This window comes from Budorcas taxicolor, chromosome 12 (assembly GCF_023091745.1).
Source record: "Budorcas taxicolor isolate Tak-1 chromosome 12, Takin1.1, whole genome shotgun sequence".
Taxonomy (NCBI): domain Eukaryota; kingdom Metazoa; phylum Chordata; class Mammalia; order Artiodactyla; family Bovidae; genus Budorcas; species Budorcas taxicolor.
This window is the reverse complement of record NC_068921.1, coordinates 31,864,599-31,884,498: the sequence shown is the minus strand read 5'-3', so window position 1 is coordinate 31,884,498 and position 19,900 is coordinate 31,864,599. Positions and strand designations below refer to the sequence as shown.

The 19,900-nt window shown below is 38.1% G+C and overlaps 1 protein-coding gene across 1 annotated transcript in view; it reads left to right on the top strand.

Annotated features, from left to right (window-relative positions):
* The window catches only part of PAN3 (poly(A) specific ribonuclease subunit PAN3), a 119,575-nt gene that overhangs the window by 85,710 nt on the left and 13,965 nt on the right, over positions 1 to 19,900 (top strand). Inside the window, exons 7-15 of the mRNA XM_052650170.1 lie at positions 4,400 to 4,647; positions 5,871 to 5,927; positions 7,117 to 7,221; positions 8,284 to 8,341; positions 11,196 to 11,357; positions 12,097 to 12,213; positions 12,301 to 12,402; positions 15,751 to 15,916; positions 17,031 to 17,121. Of these exons, the coding sequence (XP_052506130.1) occupies positions 4,400 to 4,647; positions 5,871 to 5,927; positions 7,117 to 7,221; positions 8,284 to 8,341; positions 11,196 to 11,357; positions 12,097 to 12,213; positions 12,301 to 12,402; positions 15,751 to 15,916; positions 17,031 to 17,121 (1,106 nt within the window). The remainder of the gene's footprint in view (positions 1 to 4,399; positions 4,648 to 5,870; positions 5,928 to 7,116; positions 7,222 to 8,283; positions 8,342 to 11,195; positions 11,358 to 12,096; positions 12,214 to 12,300; positions 12,403 to 15,750; positions 15,917 to 17,030; positions 17,122 to 19,900) is intronic.

Sequence of the window (19,900 nt, the reverse complement as noted above, 5' to 3'; positions counted from 1 at the left end):
AGGACTGGAAAAGGGCAGTTTTCATTCCAATCCCAAAGAAAGGCAATGCAAAAGAATGTTCAAACTACCACACAATTGCACTCATCTCACATGCTAGTAAAGTAATGCTCAAAATTCCCCAAGCCAGACTTCAGCAATATGTGAACCATGAACTCCCTGATGTTCAAGCTGGTTTTAGAAGAGGCAGAGGAACCAGAGATCAAATTGCCAACATCCATTGGATCATGGAAAAAGCAAGAGAGTTCCAGAAAAACATCTATTTCTGCTTTATTGACTATGCCAAAGCCTTTGACTGTGTGGATCACAATCAACTGTGGAAAATTCTGAAAGAGACGAGAATACCAGACCACCTAACCTGCCTCTTGAGAAATCTGTATGCAGGTCAGGAAGCAACAGTTAGAACTGGACATGGAACAACAGACTGGTTCCAAATAGGAAAAGGAGTATGTCAAGGCTGTATATTGTCACCCTGCTTATTTAACTTCTATGCAGAGTACATCATGAGAAACGCTGGACTGGAAGAAACACAAGCTGGAATCAAGATTGCCAGGAGAAATATCAATCACCTCAGATATGCAGATGATACCACCCTTATGGCAGAAAGTGAAGAGGAACTAAAAAGCCTCTTGATGAAAGTGAAAGAGGAGAGTGAAAAAGTTGGCTTAAAGCTCAACATTCAGAAAACGAAGATCATGGCATCTGGTCCCATCACTTCATGGGAAATAGATGGGGAAACAGTAGAAACAGTGTCAAACTTTATTTTTTGGGGCTCCAAAATCACTGCAGATGGTGACTGCAGCCATGAAATTAAGATGCTTACTCCTTGGAAGAAGAGTTATGACCAACCTAGATAGATAGTATATTCAAAAGCAGATACATTACTTTGCCGACTAAGGTCCATCTAGTCAAGGCTATGGTTTTTCCTGTGGTCATGTATGGATGTGAGAGTTGGACTGTGAAGAAGGCTGAGTGCTGAAGAATTGATGCGTTTGAACTGTGGTGTTGGAGAAGACTCTTTGAGAGTCCCTTGGACTGCAAGGAGATCCAACCAGTCCATTCTGAAGGAGATCAACCCTGGGATTTCTTTGGAAGGAATGCTGCTAAAGCTGAAGCTCCAGTACTTTGGCCACCTCATGCGAAGAGTTGACTCGTTGGAAAAGACTCTGATGCTGGGAGGGATTGGGGGCAGGAGGAGAAGGGGAAGACCCAGGATGAGATGGCTGGATGGCATCACTGACTGGATGGACATGAGTCTGAGTGAACTCCGGGAGTTGGTGATGGACAGGGAGGCCTGGCGTGCTGCAATTCATGGGGTCGCAAAGAGTCGGACACGACTGAGCGACTGAACTGAACTAAGCTTATTGTATTAAATCAAGATTTTCATTCTTCCAGATTGTCTCTCATGGTATCCTCACTCTTTTGCTGTATTTGCCCAAGTGTTCCAGTGACTGAGTACTAATTATTAGCAGACTGTTGTAATAGTCACAAGTAGCACCCTGCCTCCACCCCACTGTATAAGGAAAGATGGAAGTTACAAAGGAACATTTACATGTGAGATGAAATCTGTTCGTTTCACCTCTATTTTTAACTGCTCATTTCTGTAGTAATGTTCTGCTGCTTTGTGCCATCTATAGTGTTGTAGTGAAGAAGGAAATGGCAACCCACTCTAGTATTCTTGCCTGGAAAATCCCATAGATGGAGGAGCCTGGCAGGCTGCAGTCCATGGGGGTCTCAAAGAGTCAGACACAACTGAGCGACTTCACTTTCTTTCATAGTATTGTATGTGGATAGTTAGTGTTGTGGTTATTGTGTTCACAATACCAGACAGAAAAACTCTCACCAAGCAGATAATATGCATATTTTACTCAATATTTTACTCATATTTCTGTAACATGTTGGTAAAACACTTTGGTGCCACAAAGCTTTGCCCTTTGTGACTAGATTTGATGTTTCTATAGTTTAGAAGTTAAGTTTCATTTCTCGCTTCCCATACAATTTAATTACCTTGTTCTGCTTATGGGCTGCGATACTTGCTACTATTGTGTATGTTGTGTTTTGTATGTGTTTAAATAATTCCAGTCAGCCTCTGGTCAGATACATGAACTCAAATTTCAGTGCTGAAACTTTGTAGTAGAAAGCCACAAAATTAAGAGAAAGCTTGTTACTTACAGCTGGTAAATTCTACTAGTTTGTTTTTGGTAATCTTTTTCCACGTATTTAGCCTTAAAGAGAGATTCTACTTTTTGTTTCACTTGTACCCTTATATAAGACTTAGGTGTTGGGCACCTGTATTGGATATTGGCTAAGAGTTCAGGCTTTGGAATCAGATAGACCTGAGGTTGAATCTTAATTCTTTTGTTTAATAATCTATATTTGCCTTTACAATAAAGTTTTAAAAGTTATTTTTAAGTTAGTTTCCTCCTCTGTGAGGTGACTATGATATACCTACCTCACAGGATCTTTGTGAGGATTAAATAGGCTGGTGTTTGTGAAGCACTTTGTTCAGCGCCTGACACATGGAAAGTGCTTAAGAATTGGTAGCTTTATTTGTTGCTGTTTATTTAATTCAAAGGTAGTAAACAAATTTACTCTTTAGTGACTTGGCCAGCTTTATTATCTAGGAAAGGCTTAGAGATTAACTTTAGGAAACCTATCTAGATGTGTTTCATACTTGATAATTGGGGAGTAGTTATCTTTTGAAAATAATCCTCCCAAGTTTTACAGTATGGATTAACTTACAGTTAAATGTATAATATACAATGAGTTAGAAGAAAACCCAGAACTCTGGAACAATTTTTTTTTAAAATTAAGCCTATATCTTAATAGCTTGGTTTCCTTATAAATATGTTTTTAAGGGTTTTAGATGTTAAGACATTTGCAAATTCTTGACCAGTTATAATGTCAGTACAGTAGACATTGTGTTAACAGCAGAAAGAGTTAAATTGAAAGTGTGGAGACTTGGGTTTGAGATCTGGCTTCGCTATTGGCTACATACATTTGTCCTTGGTCAGATAAAAAACCCCCTATATCTAAATTCTGATCTCTACTGTGGTGGTTGTGACCTGACCTACCTCACTTAGTTGCTAAGAAAATCAGGTGACATGATTTTGTCAGGACTGTATAGGAAGTACAGAGGGCTATCTAGAGTAAAGGTAAATATTATCTCAGTGCTCACTTTATTTTTGTTTACCTGCATCTTTTCAAAGAACAGTGTTGATGTTTTATGGATTCTTGGCATTTGAAATTCATACTCCTGCTTAATGAATCATATTTTTGTGACCAGAGGCATTTTGCTAACTTTTTTCTTGAATTATGAGATGGCCCATTATCCCAAAGGTGAAGAAGGTTTTCAGTCATTCCCCAAATAGCCAGAAAATCGTTTCTGGATAAATTTTTTTTTCCTCCCCAGAAAGTGGAACTGTAGCTCTAGAAACTATTTTCAGTCTGCTCAGAACTGATCACCTCCATTAAGCCTTTGATGAACTCTACCTGGTTTTACTTAATTTGTATTCCATCTGCATTTATGCATGTAGTTTGCGGTATATTGGTTTATATTTGAGTGTTTCAGTGAGTCGTTTTGTGTCTTCCTCATGTGACCTGGTCTTACTTCCTCAGCTAGCCTGGAGTCTCCTCAAGGGTGAAGACAGTTGTCCTTCCCCTTTCTTCACAGTAGATTCATGATAGAGGATACTTTGCATACATTGCTTTCTTACTAGTTGTGTTTAGGTAAAACTTTCAAGAACAGAGTAATACCAGTCGGCCTAAGTATGCATCTGCAGAAATTTTATTTGTCTACTATAGTGTATGCCTATTTAAAGACAAAAGGCATCAAAACAGTATACTTCTTGATTTAAAAAAATACGGTATTTAAGCTGCCATGTTATTTCAACTAGGACTAAGTTTTCTTTTGCTTTTTCAAACCATTCTGTTAAATGTATTTGGCCCAAAGAAATCTAATAAATCTCATTAAGTAGTCTGATTTTTTTTATACTAAATCATGTTTTAGGAAATGTGGTAATTATATTGTTAATAACCACAGCTTTAAATGATTCTTCACAAAAAAAAGGAATTTTTCATAAAAGGCATAATTTTATAGTTACAGTTATTTACCATTTTTCAATTAAATTCATTTATTTATTTTATTGTTTCTCATGTAAACCTTGATATGGAGGAGACTTATTCTTATAGTAAATTTCCTAATTTATTTGGAATTGACTATTTTTGAAAAAAAGTCTTTACATTTGCTTTAATCAGAGCTTTCTCTAGGACAAGATAAAATTATCTTTTTCTTTGCACTTAAAGAATTTTGCTAAATATGTTTTCTTCCAAATGAGTATTTGCATTTTAGTTTTCAGATTTTTTTCTCTAAAACCAGTTTTCACTCTTCCGTCTACTTTAGGAATGTCATTATCTGCTGGATCCTCCCCTCTTCACTCCCCCAAAATCACTCCACATACTTCTCCTGCCCCCAGAAGAAGAAGCCACACTCCAAATCCAGCAAATTATATGGTGCCTTCTAGTGCCTCTACGCCCGGGAATAATCCTGTTTCTCAGACACCATCTTCTGGTCAAGTGATCCAAAAGGAAACTGTTGGTGGGACGACGTACTTTTATACAGACACAACTCCTGCACCTTTGAGTGGAATGGTATGTGTGCTTTAAACACGGGAGAAAAGAGAGGGCCCTTATAGCAGCTCCTTATTAATGAGAGAGACGAGGAGGTTACCCCTTCTTGTATCTTTTTACTGTGATGTGGAAAGGTAACTCATTTCTAACTCAGATGATAACTCTAATCTCTTCTTACTTCTTCAAAGTAATCTGTTTCTACAGTAATAAAAACTCTTGGGTTGCCATTCCCTGCTCCAGGGGATCTTCCCGACCCAGGGATTGAACCCAGGTCTTCTGCACTGTAGGCAGATTCTTTACAATCTGAGCCCCAAGGAATCCCAATAATAACTCTAGTTTTGGACAAATCTGGTTGTATATTCACACTCTAGATTAATACTTTACAGCACGCCTTGCTTTAGGGGTCCCCTAGTACTTGTGCCAGCTGTGATTGCCATTTGCTGACACTTGTTTGTAAGTGTAGGTAGACTCACCTCTGGTGAAAAGTTAGAGAAGTCGATGGTTTCTTAACGGTAGTGACTGAAAGCAAACTGATGGTCAATACTTGCCAGGTGAGGCAGTGATTTAATAGCTGGAACTCGGGGAGATGGAGCACATGGCAATAAGAGGCCTCCAGTGTGGGTCACTGGTCTAAGGAGGAGTTCAGGGAGCCCTGGTTAGAGGTAGGGAAAGGGCCACCAAAGGACTGAAGTGAGAAGGGGGGAGGGGCAGAGAGGGAAGGTCGTGTTCCATAAGGTGTACCTTTGCAATTTTGTAATTTTGTCCATGTTCAGAGATTATTTACCTATAGAAAAGTAAGTAGTAGATGAAGCTCTCATGAATAAGAATGCCAGATTCCATTAAAATATGAAAGATGGTCTACACCATAAACATTGGACAAAATCATAGCTGATAGGCTTATATGAAAAGTGTACTTGGATTTTAGTAAGCAAGCAGATTTTGATCCTGTAAATTAAATTAATGATTTATTTTTGGTTGATTATATTTCATATTTTACTGAAGGACAGTTTGAGTGGAAAGAGAACAGATTTTTATTTTTCCTCTTTTAAGAGTCCTAGTTCTGCCTTCGTGTTGTGACTCTTGAATCTTAGTGTCTCTGAGACTGATCCCCCAACTGTAAGTGACCACCGTCTGAGAAATAAATGTGAAAACATTTATGGAAATACTTGTGAATCATGTGAAATGCTTTCTAAAAAATAATTAAGCAGCTAATAGTTTTTTGTTCTGTTTTTGTTTTTGGTCAGAGATCTTTCAAAAATTATCACAGAACAGCTTGCCGAGCAGAAGGTCAAATAATTGAGGTAGAGTAGAGACTTTCCTTGGTTCTTTCAAGTAAGAATTCCATCAATGTTTTGCTTTTGGGGAGGGGGTTATTATATTTCATAATTATGTACATTTTTATTTTATCACATTTGTAGAAAAAAGTTCAGTTTAACCAAGAGATTCTTTTGGCACAAAACTATCTCAGCTGTTTCTGTGGATATTATACATGGCACATATTCACAATGTTTTTACCCTTCACACAGCTCTTAAAATATACACTCCTGGTAAACCTGAGGTAGTTCAGCCCAATTGTACTTGCTGATGTAAGGAAACCACGGCCAGGGAAAGGAGGCGCTGTTCTCCTTGCAGGTGTAGTTAAAGGAAACCTTTCAAGTATTGCAGAACCACTTCCTGCTTGAGATCCAGAGCAGAACAATCATCTGAGGGCAGCAGAAATCAGCTGAATTCATTTTTAAAAGAGAAAAGGGTTTGTTTCAGCTTTAAATATGAAAGGATAAAATAGATTTTAGGGTGTACTTTGATTTTGTGCTGTGGACCAGTGGAGGGAAGGAGAGGCAGAGGAAGATGGGAAGAAAGCAGGGTGGTGGGAAGAGCCTAGTTGAAAGGATCAAAGACACGAGGCTGGCAGTAGTTTAGTGGCTTTGTTGTAGTTCGATTGGAAGGTACATACTCTGTCGCATCCTTCTGTTCACCTCCACTGCTGACCCAGAGGATGCTATTCCTCTTTCCTGTTCTAATCTGAGGTGTTAACAAGCATCTAGATAACAACTGTTCAGTTTGGCTGCAGGAGACCCTTCCAGAGGGCAGTTCTCTGGGCGACCAGGGCAGAGTTACTCCATGCTCTGACTGTTACCAAGCACCTTTAGTATCTACTTTTTTCCTCTCTTCCAATTGCCTTTTAAAAATACTTCCAAAAAACCACTTGTGCCTCTCGTTGGAGGTAAAATTTTACCATATCTGAAGAAATGTCTCCTTTCTTATTAGAGTTTAAAAAATAGATTATTCCAATAAAGATTTTTAAATGAATTCATTTAGAAAGTGTGCTGATAACAGCTATTCTCTGAGGCCTTTAATTCACTGTCATATAAAGATTAAAAGTATCAATTTATCACTGTCATTTAAAGATTAGAACTTTATCACAGTAATGATAAAGCTTATCAGTTGAGAAAAATTGATCATTCTTTTTTCCCCTTCCCTATCTTTTAGGTATTTCCCAACTACCACATCTATCCTCCAACTGCACCTCACGTTGCTTATATGCAGCCAAAAGCGAACGCACCTTCCTTCTTCATGGCTGATGAACTACGACAGGTATGCTTTCAGAGTTCAGAGTGGAAACACTTGATGTCTGTTGTTCTTTAGCAAAGAACTGGAGAAACAACAGCACTCCTTTCAAATCGTATTATTTAATTAGATATGCTGTACTGAAGCAGATAGTTTGAGTTCTAATTGATATATTTATTTAAGGAAACGTGTTTTTCAAGACAATTGCAGGTAATACAAAACATAGAATAGCTATTTAAATGGACCACCATTTGCACCTCACATCCTGTGCATTGAAAAGCCTTTGAAGTATGTAAAATAATTTAAATGGTTTCTGATCTCTAAACAAACTTTTGCTAATATCTGTAGTTGTTAGCTAATAAGTAATTTGGCCTAGAAAAGAACATTTTAAGAAAGCTCAAAATTTTCTACAAAGTAGGTTTTATAAAATAATTTAATTTTGTTGTTGTTAAACAGGTATTACTTGATACGTAGGATTTTATTTCACTCTTAAATCCTCAAAAATGTTTTTATTTCACAGAAGTAAGTTGCACCCCCAGAATATTGTTTGTGGAGTGAATTATTGACCACAGAGCTAGCTAGCTGTAGGCTCTGGGTTGTAACACTGCTACTTGAAACCAACTAGAGTTATGGGCAGGTCTACCTGGGATTGGAATTTAGACATTTTACCAGTATTGGAAATGTTATTTCATGATGTTAGTATTGAAAAGTGAACATGCCAAAACTATTAATGGTTATGCTGCTGCTGCTGCTGCTGCTAAGTCACTTCAGTCGTGTCCGACTCTGTGCGACCCCATAGACGGCAGCCCACCAGGCTCCCCCGTCTCGGATTCTGCAGGCAAGAACACTGGAGTGGGTTGCCATTTCCTTCTCCAATGCCTGAAAGTGAAGTTGCTCAGTCGTGTCCGACTCTTAGCGACCCCATGGACTGCAGCCTACCAGGCTCCTCCGTCCATGGGATTTTCCAGGCAAGAGTACTGGAGTGGGGTGCCATTGCCTTCTCCGTTGGTTATGCTAGTCAGTTACATTAAAAAGTCCATATTTCAGAAGCTGTGTTTAGATGTAAATGAACTTACTTTCTTTTCTTAGGAGCTGATAAACAGACATTTAATAACAATGGCTCAAATCGATCAAGCGGATATGCCAGGTAAAATGCAAGTTGATTGATCCTTTTAAAGGAGAGTATAATCCTTATGTAGTCCCACAGTTTTTATGCTTTAAGCCAGCTAATTAATTACTCTTTAATGAATATATTTGTTTGAAATCTAGTTAAGAATTCCAAGATGCCATTGGTCATCTAGTGTTTTTCAAATATTTCTACATGTGACAAGATTCTAGTTTATCCAAAAAATAGGCAGTTTTAGAATTTCCATTTGATTTATCTCACTGTGCACTAGAATGTTATTATCTTTTGAAACTTGACAAAGTATGGGTACTTAAGTAGGAGTGATTGTTGTTATTGAGACTGTGGCATGCCTGTGTACTAAGGCTTTCTGTGTGTAAGGTTTTTCTTTGCAAAGCTCCTGTGGTGTACTTGCTAATATTATCACCTCTGTTTCACTTGTGAGGAAACTAAAGGTAACAGCCAGGTTAAGTAGCTTGCCTCTAAGATCAGTGGCTAGTAATTGTCTGACCAAATCAGGGTTTAAACCTATATTCTTTTTGGCTGAATTGTAGTGTTTCTCAGAGAGCATTAAAATCTCTTTCCCTAGCTTATTCTGTAAAGGCAAGATTAAATGTGGTTTAATTTAGCAAAACTTTATAAATAATATAGCAGGAATACATTTACTGTAGCAGTAATCTCAGTATACCTGGTTGTAATCAAGGACTCAGCACAGTCAACTGTGTGTCTTCTTGACTGCTAAAGAATTCAGAGGAGTATCTCTGGCTACTATGTTTCAAGACTGATCTTTTCCACTTTAGATGGGCAGGAAACTTTGCTGTCATGACCTTTGAAATGGTCATATTAGAATTTTCCTTATTATCAAGCATTGTCTTTGATGCCCTAGCCAGGGTAAAAAATAAAAAATAAAATGAATATGCTATTTACAGTAGTTTCAGAGTATCAGTACCTAGAAATAAATACAATAAAAGATATGTAACATCTCAGTGAGGGAGATTTACTGCTGCTGCTGCTGCTGCTAAGTCGCTTTAGTTGTGTCCGACTCTGTGCAACCCCATAGACGGCAGCCCACCAGACTCCGCTGTCCCTGGGATTCTCCAGGCAAGAACACTGGAGTGGGTTGCCATTTGCTTCTCCAGTGCATGAAAGTGAGGGTAAATATATAGAGTGAAATACTATACTCATGAATAGGAAGACATAATGATTATCAATTTTTGTAATCTATAGATTCAGGACAATTTTAGTCAAAGCACATGAGTTATTTTTACTCACAGTACTAACACCTGCTTCATGTTCTGACAGTTTAATTATTAAGGATGGGTTCAATCCTGTAAGACCACACCTGCCTCAGATATCAGCTGAAATGGGGTACCCAAGCTACTCAAACTTCTGTCTGGGCAACTACAAATTTGGGGGTTTCTACTGGATGCCCTCAGGTTTGGGAATAAGCTGGGATGACTCAGAGAACTTGGGAAGACACTGTATGAACTATTACTGGCTTCTTATAAAGGGTACAACTCAGGGAACAGCCACATGCAAGAGACATGTGGGGGAAGGGGGTGGGGGTGGGGGACCTCCTTGCCCTCCCCAGTGTGCCACCCTCTCAGTGCCGCCTCAGGCTCACCAACCGTGAGCTGTCTGAATCCCTCTGGTGAGGAGTCTTTATGGATGTTTTGTTGTTGGGGCATGTTGGTTACATCTCTGGTTCTTGGCAGTTAACTCAGTCTTCAGCTTCTCTCCCCTCCCTGGAAGGTTGGGAGATTGGCTGAAAGTTCCACTTCTAATCAAGGTTTGGTCTTTGTGTCTTTCTTTTTTAAAAATTATATTGCACATAACAGAGCTTTTCATAGTATATGATAGAATTTATCAGAAAGTGAAAGTTGAAGACTCCCTGCACCGTTCTGAAGATTGTGATTAGGGTTCTGGTGTGTGGGGAGGCAGGCTTGGCTTGAGTCTGTAGTCCCTGCTGTGGTGTGGTAATGGCACTGGGCTAGACAAATGGACTACTGGAACAGGCTAGGGAGAAGTGACACAGGCGGCTAATCAGTGGGGACAGGAAAGCACTGGGAAAAATGGTTTTCTTTATGGTAGAAGATTGTATTATTACAGTTGTATCATCTCAAACCACATGCAAGAACTGACTCCAGATTAAGAATTTAGATGTCTAAAACAAAATGTGTAATATCTCTAAATGATAATACAAAGCTTTAAAACTCATGCTATGAAATATATGTGAATAAATTTAATGTTTCAGTAGGGAAAGATTTCCTATACTGGAGGCAAAGTTTGTTGACTCTTTAAATACTGATAAATTTTATTGAATTAAAGTTAAAAACAACCCAAAGATATCTATAGTAGAGAAAAAGCTTAGAAGATGTTTATATGTTTGACAAAGAAAAGAAAATTAAAGCCACAAATTAGTAAGAGCCTTAAAAACAAAACTGAAAAGTAACCAAAAATAGGAATAGGTATTTCAAGAAAGTGGAAATTTATACAACCAAAAATTTTGAAGAAATGTTGAACATCATTGATGACTAGGGAAAGACAAGTAAGATACCATTGGAAAGTTTAATATTTGTAAGTGATAATCCAAATTGTTTCTAAGAGCTGAGAAATAAGAGTTGTGCTGTTACCAAAGGTAAATATTTTTGAGTTCGTGAAATCTAGTTCTTTTGTTGTGTTATGGTGTCTGTTTTTATTGATTGTGAGACTGGTGTGCTCTATAGAGTGGACACACTATGAATCTTGACACTCTTCTAGAATACAAGAGTGTTTGATATCAGTTGTTTGTGAATTTGGTTTCTTCTTTATTTCTTTGAGATCTGAGAGATTTATGAATGTCTGAAAGCTAAAGTCATCTTCTTATGAATTACTGTAGCAGTCCCTACAGAAGTTGACAGCTACCATAGCCTGTTCCCTCTAGAACCACTGCCACCACCCAACCGGATACAGAAATCAAGTAATTTTGGATACATTACATCCTGTTACAAAGCTGTAAATAGCAAAGATGATCTGCCTTATTGCCTTCGGAGGATACATGGTAAGGAAGATAATTTATCCTCTTTTAGGAGCATATTATTGAGGTTGAGATTGTTCAGATATTCCTGAATGAGTTTTTTTAATTAACATGAATTTAAAGGATAATAAATATATTTATTGTTTCATTTGGAAAGGGATATATTGGGCTTCCCAGGTGGCTCAGTGGTAAAGAATCTGCCTATCAGTGCAGGAGGCTTGGGTTTGATCCTTGGGTTGGAAAGATCCTCTGGAGAAGGAAATGGCAACCCACTTCAGCATTCTTGCTGGGAGAGTCCACTGGACAGAGGAGCCTGATTGGCTGTAGTCCATGGGGTCCCAAAAGAGTTCGACACGATTTCGAAACTAAACAACAAGGGATGTATGCTGCTACTGCTGCTGCTCCTGCTAAGTCACTTCGGTCGTGTCCGACTCTGTGCGACCTCAGAGACGGCAGCCCACCAGGCTCCCCCGTCCCTGGGATTCTCCAGGCAAGAACACTGGAGTGGGTTGCCATTTCCTTCTCCAATGCATGAAAGCGAAAAGTGAAAGTGAAGTCACTCAGTCATGTCCGACTCCTAGCGACTCCATGGACTGCAGCCTACCAGGCTCTTCTGTCCATGGGATTTTCCAGGCAAGAGTACTGGAGTGGCGTGCCATTGCCTTCTCCGAAGGGATGTATAACATGGCTCTTTTGGCACGTTTCTGGGGAAATAAGGGGGAGATGTCATTTCCAGTTAAGCAGGAAATGTTCTGTTTTTCAGGTTTTCGTCTTGTTAACACAAAGTGCATGGTATTGGTCGATATGTGGAAAAAAATTCAGCACTCAAATATTGTAACCTTGCGTGAAGTGTTTACCACTAAAGCTTTCTCAGAGCCTTGTGAGTGATTTGTAATTGTCTCTCTGCTGGTGGGCTTCATTGTTGGAAGCCAGGTTGCAGTAATGAGCATTTGTGTTTTATTTCAAGCTCTTGTGTTTGCATATGATTTCCATGCTGGAGGAGAGACCATGATGAGCAGACACTTCAATGACCCCAACGCGGATGCCTATTTCACAAAGAGAAAGTGGGGTAAGGAAGCTGGGTTTGACACAGCCTTTGCTCTGTGAAAGAGTAGTTTTGTGTTTTAGAGTACTTGTAAGTTTAGCCCTATAATCATTCAGTTTAAAGACCATATTGCATTTTAAAAAGAAATACTTTAAAGAAATGGAGTCAGTGTGTAACAAGTTAGGAAATAATGTGTTATCTGTAGATGGAGATGAAGAGGGGTTACGAAAGACTGATGTAAATATCTGAAATTTAAGTAGCTGAGAATACGATAAAAGTTTTTTTCCTCTTGTTTTTTTCTTTAAAAAATGTAAAGCTTTCTGAGTAAAATGGTTTGGAAAATGCATTAAATTGAAAAATAACTCCTGTAACTTCACCACCCAAAGCATCATCATTATGAGTCTCTTGACATTTCTTTCTTGTCTTGGTTTTTTGTTTTGGTTTGTTTTGTCTCTTTTACATAGTCCAGTGTGATTCTCTGTTATTTATGTAATTATTTCCTGGAACAAATATTTTGCTTTAAGGTAGAATTCTGTGTTACTAAAGGAACTTCAAAATAAATTTTCAGGTAACTTCTACCTAAATGGGGAATATTTTCTTTGTTTAGTATTTAAAGAATTGTTTTATTGTTCATATATTGCAAAGAACTAAAATGTTATAATTACATTCTAACAAATGCTTATTGAAGGGCAAATCATTTTGAGTTAAAGTAAATTCATTTTGCGACGTCTATTAATTAGTTTGTTTTGGGGGAAGGAAAATGTATGTATCATTTTCTTGTTTGGGGGCAGGAAAGTGTTAGCCTTTACACTGAGGTTTTTGTTAAAGATTTTCCTGAATGTATCCTGAGAGAAAGCAAGGAGAGGAAAGACTGGAGTCTGCCTGGCATTATAGATTAAATGTATTATTTCTGTTTGCTTGTAACTTTGCTTTCTGACAGTTGAAAGAAGCAAGCTGTGGTTACATGGCTGTTTTGCATTAAAAATCTGGTCTCAGAGTGTGGTCATTTTTTTGCTTTTGCCATGTCATCTGTAGCACACACATAATTTTGTTGAAAGGGATGTGGTATAACTTTTCCTATAGAAAAATATCGCTGTAGTTGTTCGTTTATTTTAGTAACAACAGCTGTGAAATGACTGTTGGCTTTAATTTATAGCTTGGTTTCTCAGCCTCAGCACTGTTGACATTTGGGGCTGGAGTAATTATTTTTGTAGGGCCATTCTCTGCCTTGCTGGGTGTTTAGAAGCATCCCTACCGTGTACCAGCTAGATACCAGTAGCAACCCCCTCCTCCTGTTGTGACACCAAAAATACCTTCAGACACTGCCAAATGTCTCTGAGGTGGCAAAGTTGACCCCTGTTGAGAACCACTGATTTATAGCACTCCTTTTTAGTTTATTTTTTAAAAAATCTTAATTCTGCTTTTGGTGTTTGATTGTTTGGTATGTTTACATTTTCTTAGAAATCAGTTCATTTTCTAGTATTTGAAAGTATTGTTTGATGGTATCAACTCCTCTAAATTTATCATATATACTTTAATTTATAATCTCTGTTTTCCCAGTATGAATATTAAAAATGAAAAAGAGCCAATGTTTGTATAAACTTGTAGAGACATAGATGGAAGTATAATGATTTCTTACATTATGTAATTTGTTAATTTAAAACAAAATAAAAAATAGCATGTTGTAAGAGATATGCTAATAAGAGAGTGGGAATAATAATAGCGTACCTTATAGGGATTGTGGTAAAAGGTTTAAAATGACATAATGTGGGTAAAGTAACTAGATCAAATCTGGCATAAAGTATGCAGTGTATTTGCTACAAATATATTTTTTTCCCTATTCAGTTCAGTTCAGTCACTCAGTCATGTCTGACTCTGCGATTCCATGAACCGCAGCACGCCAGTCCTCCCTGTCCATCACCAACTCCCGGCGTCTACCCAAGCCTATGTCCATTGAGTCGGTGATGCCATCCAACCATCTCTGTCGTCCCCTTCTCCTGCCCTCAATCTTTCCCAGCATCAGGGTCTTTTCAAATGAATCAGCTCTTTACATCAGGTGGCCAAAGTATTGGAGTTTTAGCTTCAACATCAGTCCTTCCAATGAACACCCAGGACTGATCTCCTTTAGGATGCACTGGTTGGATCTCCTTGCAGTCCAAGGGACTCTCAAGAGTCTTCTCAACATCACAGTTCAAAAGCATCAATTCTTTGGTGCTTAGCCTTCTTTATAGTCCAACTCTTATATCCATACATGACTACTGGAAAAACCATAGCCTTGACTAGACGGATCTTTGTTGATAAAGTAATGTCTCTGCTTTTGAATATGCTGTCTAGGTTGGTCATAACTTTCCTTCCAAGGAGTAAGTGTCTTTCAATTTCATGGCTGCAGTCACCATCTGCAGTGATTTTGGAACCCAAGAAACCACACTTATTAAATAGCTTTATTTGACCGCTTCCTGGTTGTCTTGACATATATTACTAGAGCTGCTTTTTGAGTCATTTAACATGGTTTTCCAGATGGTATTATCTTCAATTCTGTCTAAATTTGAGGGCTAGCAGTTTCTGAATTTTGTGTTGTGTTCTTCTCTGGAAATTTTGTCTCAGGTCATAAGTACTTATTAGCTGTTTATTACCGTCACAGTTAACCATTTAACTGTGTTGCTTTTGTAACTGATTCAGAAAAAGTTTGTTTACAACCATTTGAATACTTGAATTTATAAGGTCATGTTCCCTGAAATAGTTACAGTATCTAGATTACATTTATGAGGCCCCTTTTCTCTTGATTAACAGCAACCCAGAAAATTATATCAAGAAGCACTTACAAGGTTGATAGAATCAAAAGGATTACTTTTCATGGTAGACTGGATTATTTTCATGTTTCAACATTACTACCCATAAGTGGCATAAGTTCGCTGTTTTACATTTATGTTTTCTGTTAACTGGACGTGGTTGTAATAGAAGAGGCTGGGCAGCATAAGGACAATAAGAAAACACTCCACAGAGATGTTGGTGGCGACTTCTGTTTCCCTCAAGCCATGGAAAGAATAGTTCCCACACACCTGAGCAGCAATAGAGACAAGGTTTAACCACAGTTTAAGAAAAATAAGCCCTTCAGTTCCTGTTTTTAATCAGAACTTGGTTCACAATTAAGTAGAATTTCTTACTTCAATAATTTTTGTTTGCTGTGCAATAATTACAGTGGTCACAGAAAAGAGAAGCTCAATGAGAGCGCTCCTACTGCTGGCAGTATAATACTGAGGTGTAATATCATACATAAAAAAATTTGGGTTTGTTTCTTGAATTCTTTTTGATCTGCATGTCTTAGTCTTTTAGTTAATTACACAAAGGTGCCATTTTTTTCTGTGTTTATAGGTCAACATGATGGACCGTTGCCCAGACAGCATGCTGGATTGTTGCCAGAATCTCTTATTTGGGCATATATTGTCCAGCTGAGTTCTGCACTGCGTACCATTCATACAGCAGGTTTGGCATGTCGCGTTATGGACCCAACAAAGATTCTGATAACTGGCAAAACAAGGTACTGGCATTTTGAACTCTGGCTTCTTTATCAATCATCTAACCTATGACAGCTTAGTAAACATAGCGTGACAATTTGTTTTAATTCTACCTTTTCATATATTCCATCCAGAAGAACTGCTGTGACTTTGAGTTCATTTGTAAGTTTTTTTTTTTTTTTTTACATGCTGAGTTTGTAATAGAATGCCTTGTTATTAACCAAGATCTTGTAGGGGTTTGGGAGGTATGTATGGTTAGGGTTGGGGGTATGTCAAGTAGTGTCAGTACAGGTTTCATATGTACATCTCTCAGTCTCAGATTTTGACATGAGTCCCCATAATCTCGAGAGGCTTAGTCAGCACAGCCTTTGGGCTACACCTCCAGAGTTCCCATTCATGAAATCTGGGGCGAGGCCTGGGAGTTTGCATTTCTAACAAGCAGGCGATTGATGCTGTTGCTGCTGATTGGGTTTCATGCTTTGAGAACAAGTGATTTTACAGAGACCTTGACTTCACCAGCGTTTGATTTGAGTTGTTGAAATTTTGAGAGTTGTCTTGGGCAGCATAGCATGAGGAGCTCAAGGTCTTAGTACCAGGTTACCTGGATTCATGTCCTGGCTCTGCTAGTTAGTTAACTAACAGCAAGTTACTTGTGTATTCAGCAATCTATGAGACAGGTGCTGTTGTTATCTCCATTTTCCATGTTTGTAAGGTACCTGCCTCATAAGATTATTGAGAGGACCAAATTAATACATACATGTAAAATGCTTTGAATGTGCCTGGCACATCTTCATCACCTGTTACGAAGCTAACTGGTTCTCTTTTCATGCATAACTAGTAAAGAAGCAGCTAGGTTTTGGGAAAAGAAGCAGTGACCTGGTAGTCAAAAAGCGCAAGTTGCAGTCCTGGCTTTATCCATTCCTGGCTTTCACAACCAAAGGCCTGTCACTTGAAGTCTGTGACGTTATCTCTAACGTGGTGACTAGCAGGGGTTATGTGGGGGTAGGGCAGGTGGAGGGACTGGCCAGGATGCTGAGATCCTTCCCAGTATTATAAGAAATGTTCAGTTTCCACTAGTATGTAAATTTTCAAAAGTCTCGTTTTAATTATTCTCTCTAAATTTTCTGATCTTTAAAGGTTGCGAGTAAATTGTGTTGGAGTTTTTGATGTTTTAACATTTGATAACAGTCAGAATAATAATCCATTGGCATTAATGGCTCAATACCAGGTGAGTAAGAATTAACATGGATATTTACTTAATAACTTAAGGCTTGAATTTTTTTTAAGATTTTTTTTTTATTTTAAAAGCATTTCAGAGTTTTAAATGTAGATTTCAGTTTATTCTGGGGGTGGTCTCTATGCAGACTTGGAACGTGCATTTCTTAATCACTATGGTGTGTTCAGTGTAGCGCAATGTAGAATTAGTGACAGTGTCAGAGACTAGTTGTTCAAGTGAAAATACATTTATATTAATAGGAAATTTGTCCTCAGCATAGATTAGAACACTAACTAGCTGAATGAAATACAGTAAATGACATTTTACTTAGTTTTCACTTTTTAGTATGTTAAAATCACACTTGTTGTTTTTACTTTTACAGTTGTCCCACTGTCAATCCAAAACTTTTATTTTCAGAGGAAAGGTGTTGTATAGCTATTTTCTAAAGGATTCTTTTTCTTTTCCTTAATCAAAACCTATCACTCACTTCTTGTACATTATCAGAATTAGGTTATAGACTGACTTTATGGTAATATTGTGGACTGAGGTTCCATTGTGTTCTTAGCTATTTCATTCTTATTTCTTGATTAATGCAAGACATAGGTAAGAATCCACCTCTGCACTGAACTTTCAGTGTGGCTGCTTTTGCCTTTTTACTCTGTGCAAGTGATATAGCTATTTAAAGTCAGTATCTCATGTCATTCTGTTTGTATTCATATTTTTTGAAGGATGTGCAGTTGTCATTTTAAGACAGTATTTGTTTGTTTTTTTCATGCAAGGAGTTTTTGGTGTTTCTGAACATCTATTAACTTAGGGAGATTTGATGTAAGACAAAATCTCTTATTTACATGGAGAAACAAGGAAAATACCTTACCTTCCCACTGCCCTTCTCATTTCATTTTCTTTAAATCTTTGAAAGATTTTAGTTTGCTTTATTAAAATTGAGACAAATTCAGAACAAAAAGGAAAGGCCAGGATGAGAATTAAAGTGTAAGTAGTGTGTGATATTCTGGTTAGTCCATGCTTAAACCTCTTCCTTTGCTGCTGGACAGTGGACAGCATAGTCCTCAGACTTAGAGCGACTCCTCCCGTCCTATTCAGTTGTTTTCAGCCTCTTCACAGCTTCCTTCCCCTCTGCTGTGGCCCACCTACCCCCAGCAGCTGCCAAGCTGTTCTGGTTGGTAGTGCCATCTAGTGGGCTCTATGTGGAAGAATCTGGCTACCCTCCAGTACCCCCATCCTCACCCAACCCCCACCGCTAGCAGCTTTCTTCTGCAGAGGGGAATTTGCTCCCTCTTTCTTATCCTGGTTGGTTATTTCTTATCTACTTTCCTGCTTATCATCTGTCTTATACTTAGTGCCTAACTAATTGGCTTTGAAAATTTTCCTTCATAATCTTTGTGCTTCTGAAAGTGACAGATTATTGACTGTTAAAATGCTAGTGATCTTTATATATCCAAGGAAATAATACTAAACTTTTGGAGAGAAATTAGACATTATTTAGAACCAGTGCCATCAGCCTCTATTGCAAGTATTAGGAAACCCTCTGTCCACAGAACTGGTGTTGTGTTGTTTATGTGCAGCCTCATGGTACCTCTCCATTCCTCTCTATTCTGAATATTTCCTTTTTCTTTTTAATTTCTAGTGAGAGATAAGACTAGTTTGATTTTGTTTTTCTGTAAGTATCACAGCAGGGGTGTTTTCCATTTTTTTATTTTCGAATGTCCTTTATTTGTGTTTTGGATTGTATCATTAGTTACCTTGGAAAACCACGCTTCATAAGAAAAAGCAATTCCAGAGTTTCAAAACAAACAACTGTAAAATAAGCATTTGGGCCAACTGATTGGTACGTTAGGAGCTGCCCCCATTCATAAACTTGGGCTACTTTTAACCGATTATCAGCCTCCCTTTATTTTTCAAAGGCAAAGATTGTATCAGGTTTCCTTTCTTTTTTTTGAAGTGAGTGTATATATGGATTTTCCATATAGCTTATGTAAGTAAGGTAAAGGAGAGAATTAATGGTAGTTCCTAGTGGGGGGGCTTATGATTTTACAGAGAAGAGGGTACATGAGAAAGGAGTGTATTGTTTCTTGTAGTCTATTTTTCATAGTCTGTTTCAGACACGTGAATAGAGACTGACTTTCAGTAAAATGGACATAAGTAGAGCCATAGATAGAATCAGAGAAAAATCAAGAAGTCAAGAATCAGGAAGAAACTGAAAATGAGTTGGGGGGAAAGCCTCCAGAATTCAACAAATGGGGGGAAAAGCCAGATGGAGGTAAGAAGCAAAAATAACAAACGGAACACTATTTAGCTGGGAATAAGGAAAGGAGAGTTACTGAGCGCTTAATGACATTACAATGTCTCTATCAAGCAGGACTTCATTAACCTCTTTTATTTGAAAAAATCTGTTCTGATTTAGTCTGGATTATGTGATGTGTATACTTCATTTCTAGGTGGGTATTTCCACCTTGAGTCAGCTTCAGAAAGGTGGCAGATGTACTCAGAATCAGATGGACTTATTTCTTAAACCCATATAGTCCTTCAGCTATTTTGTGCTTTTGTTTTCCTGTCTTGTAATAGGGGATGCTCTAGGTGGGAGATTTAGTTGTAGCATTGATTCAGGGTGGAGCGAAACTGAAGATTTTGCTATTTGAGGGTGGGGATGTTGTGTGTTGCTCCATGCTGCTGAAATACTTAATAAATAATAACAAGCTTAAGTTTGCTTTGCTGATGACACTGAATTGAAGCACTTGCAGACTTTTACAGTTTGCTTTTCCATGTACTGATT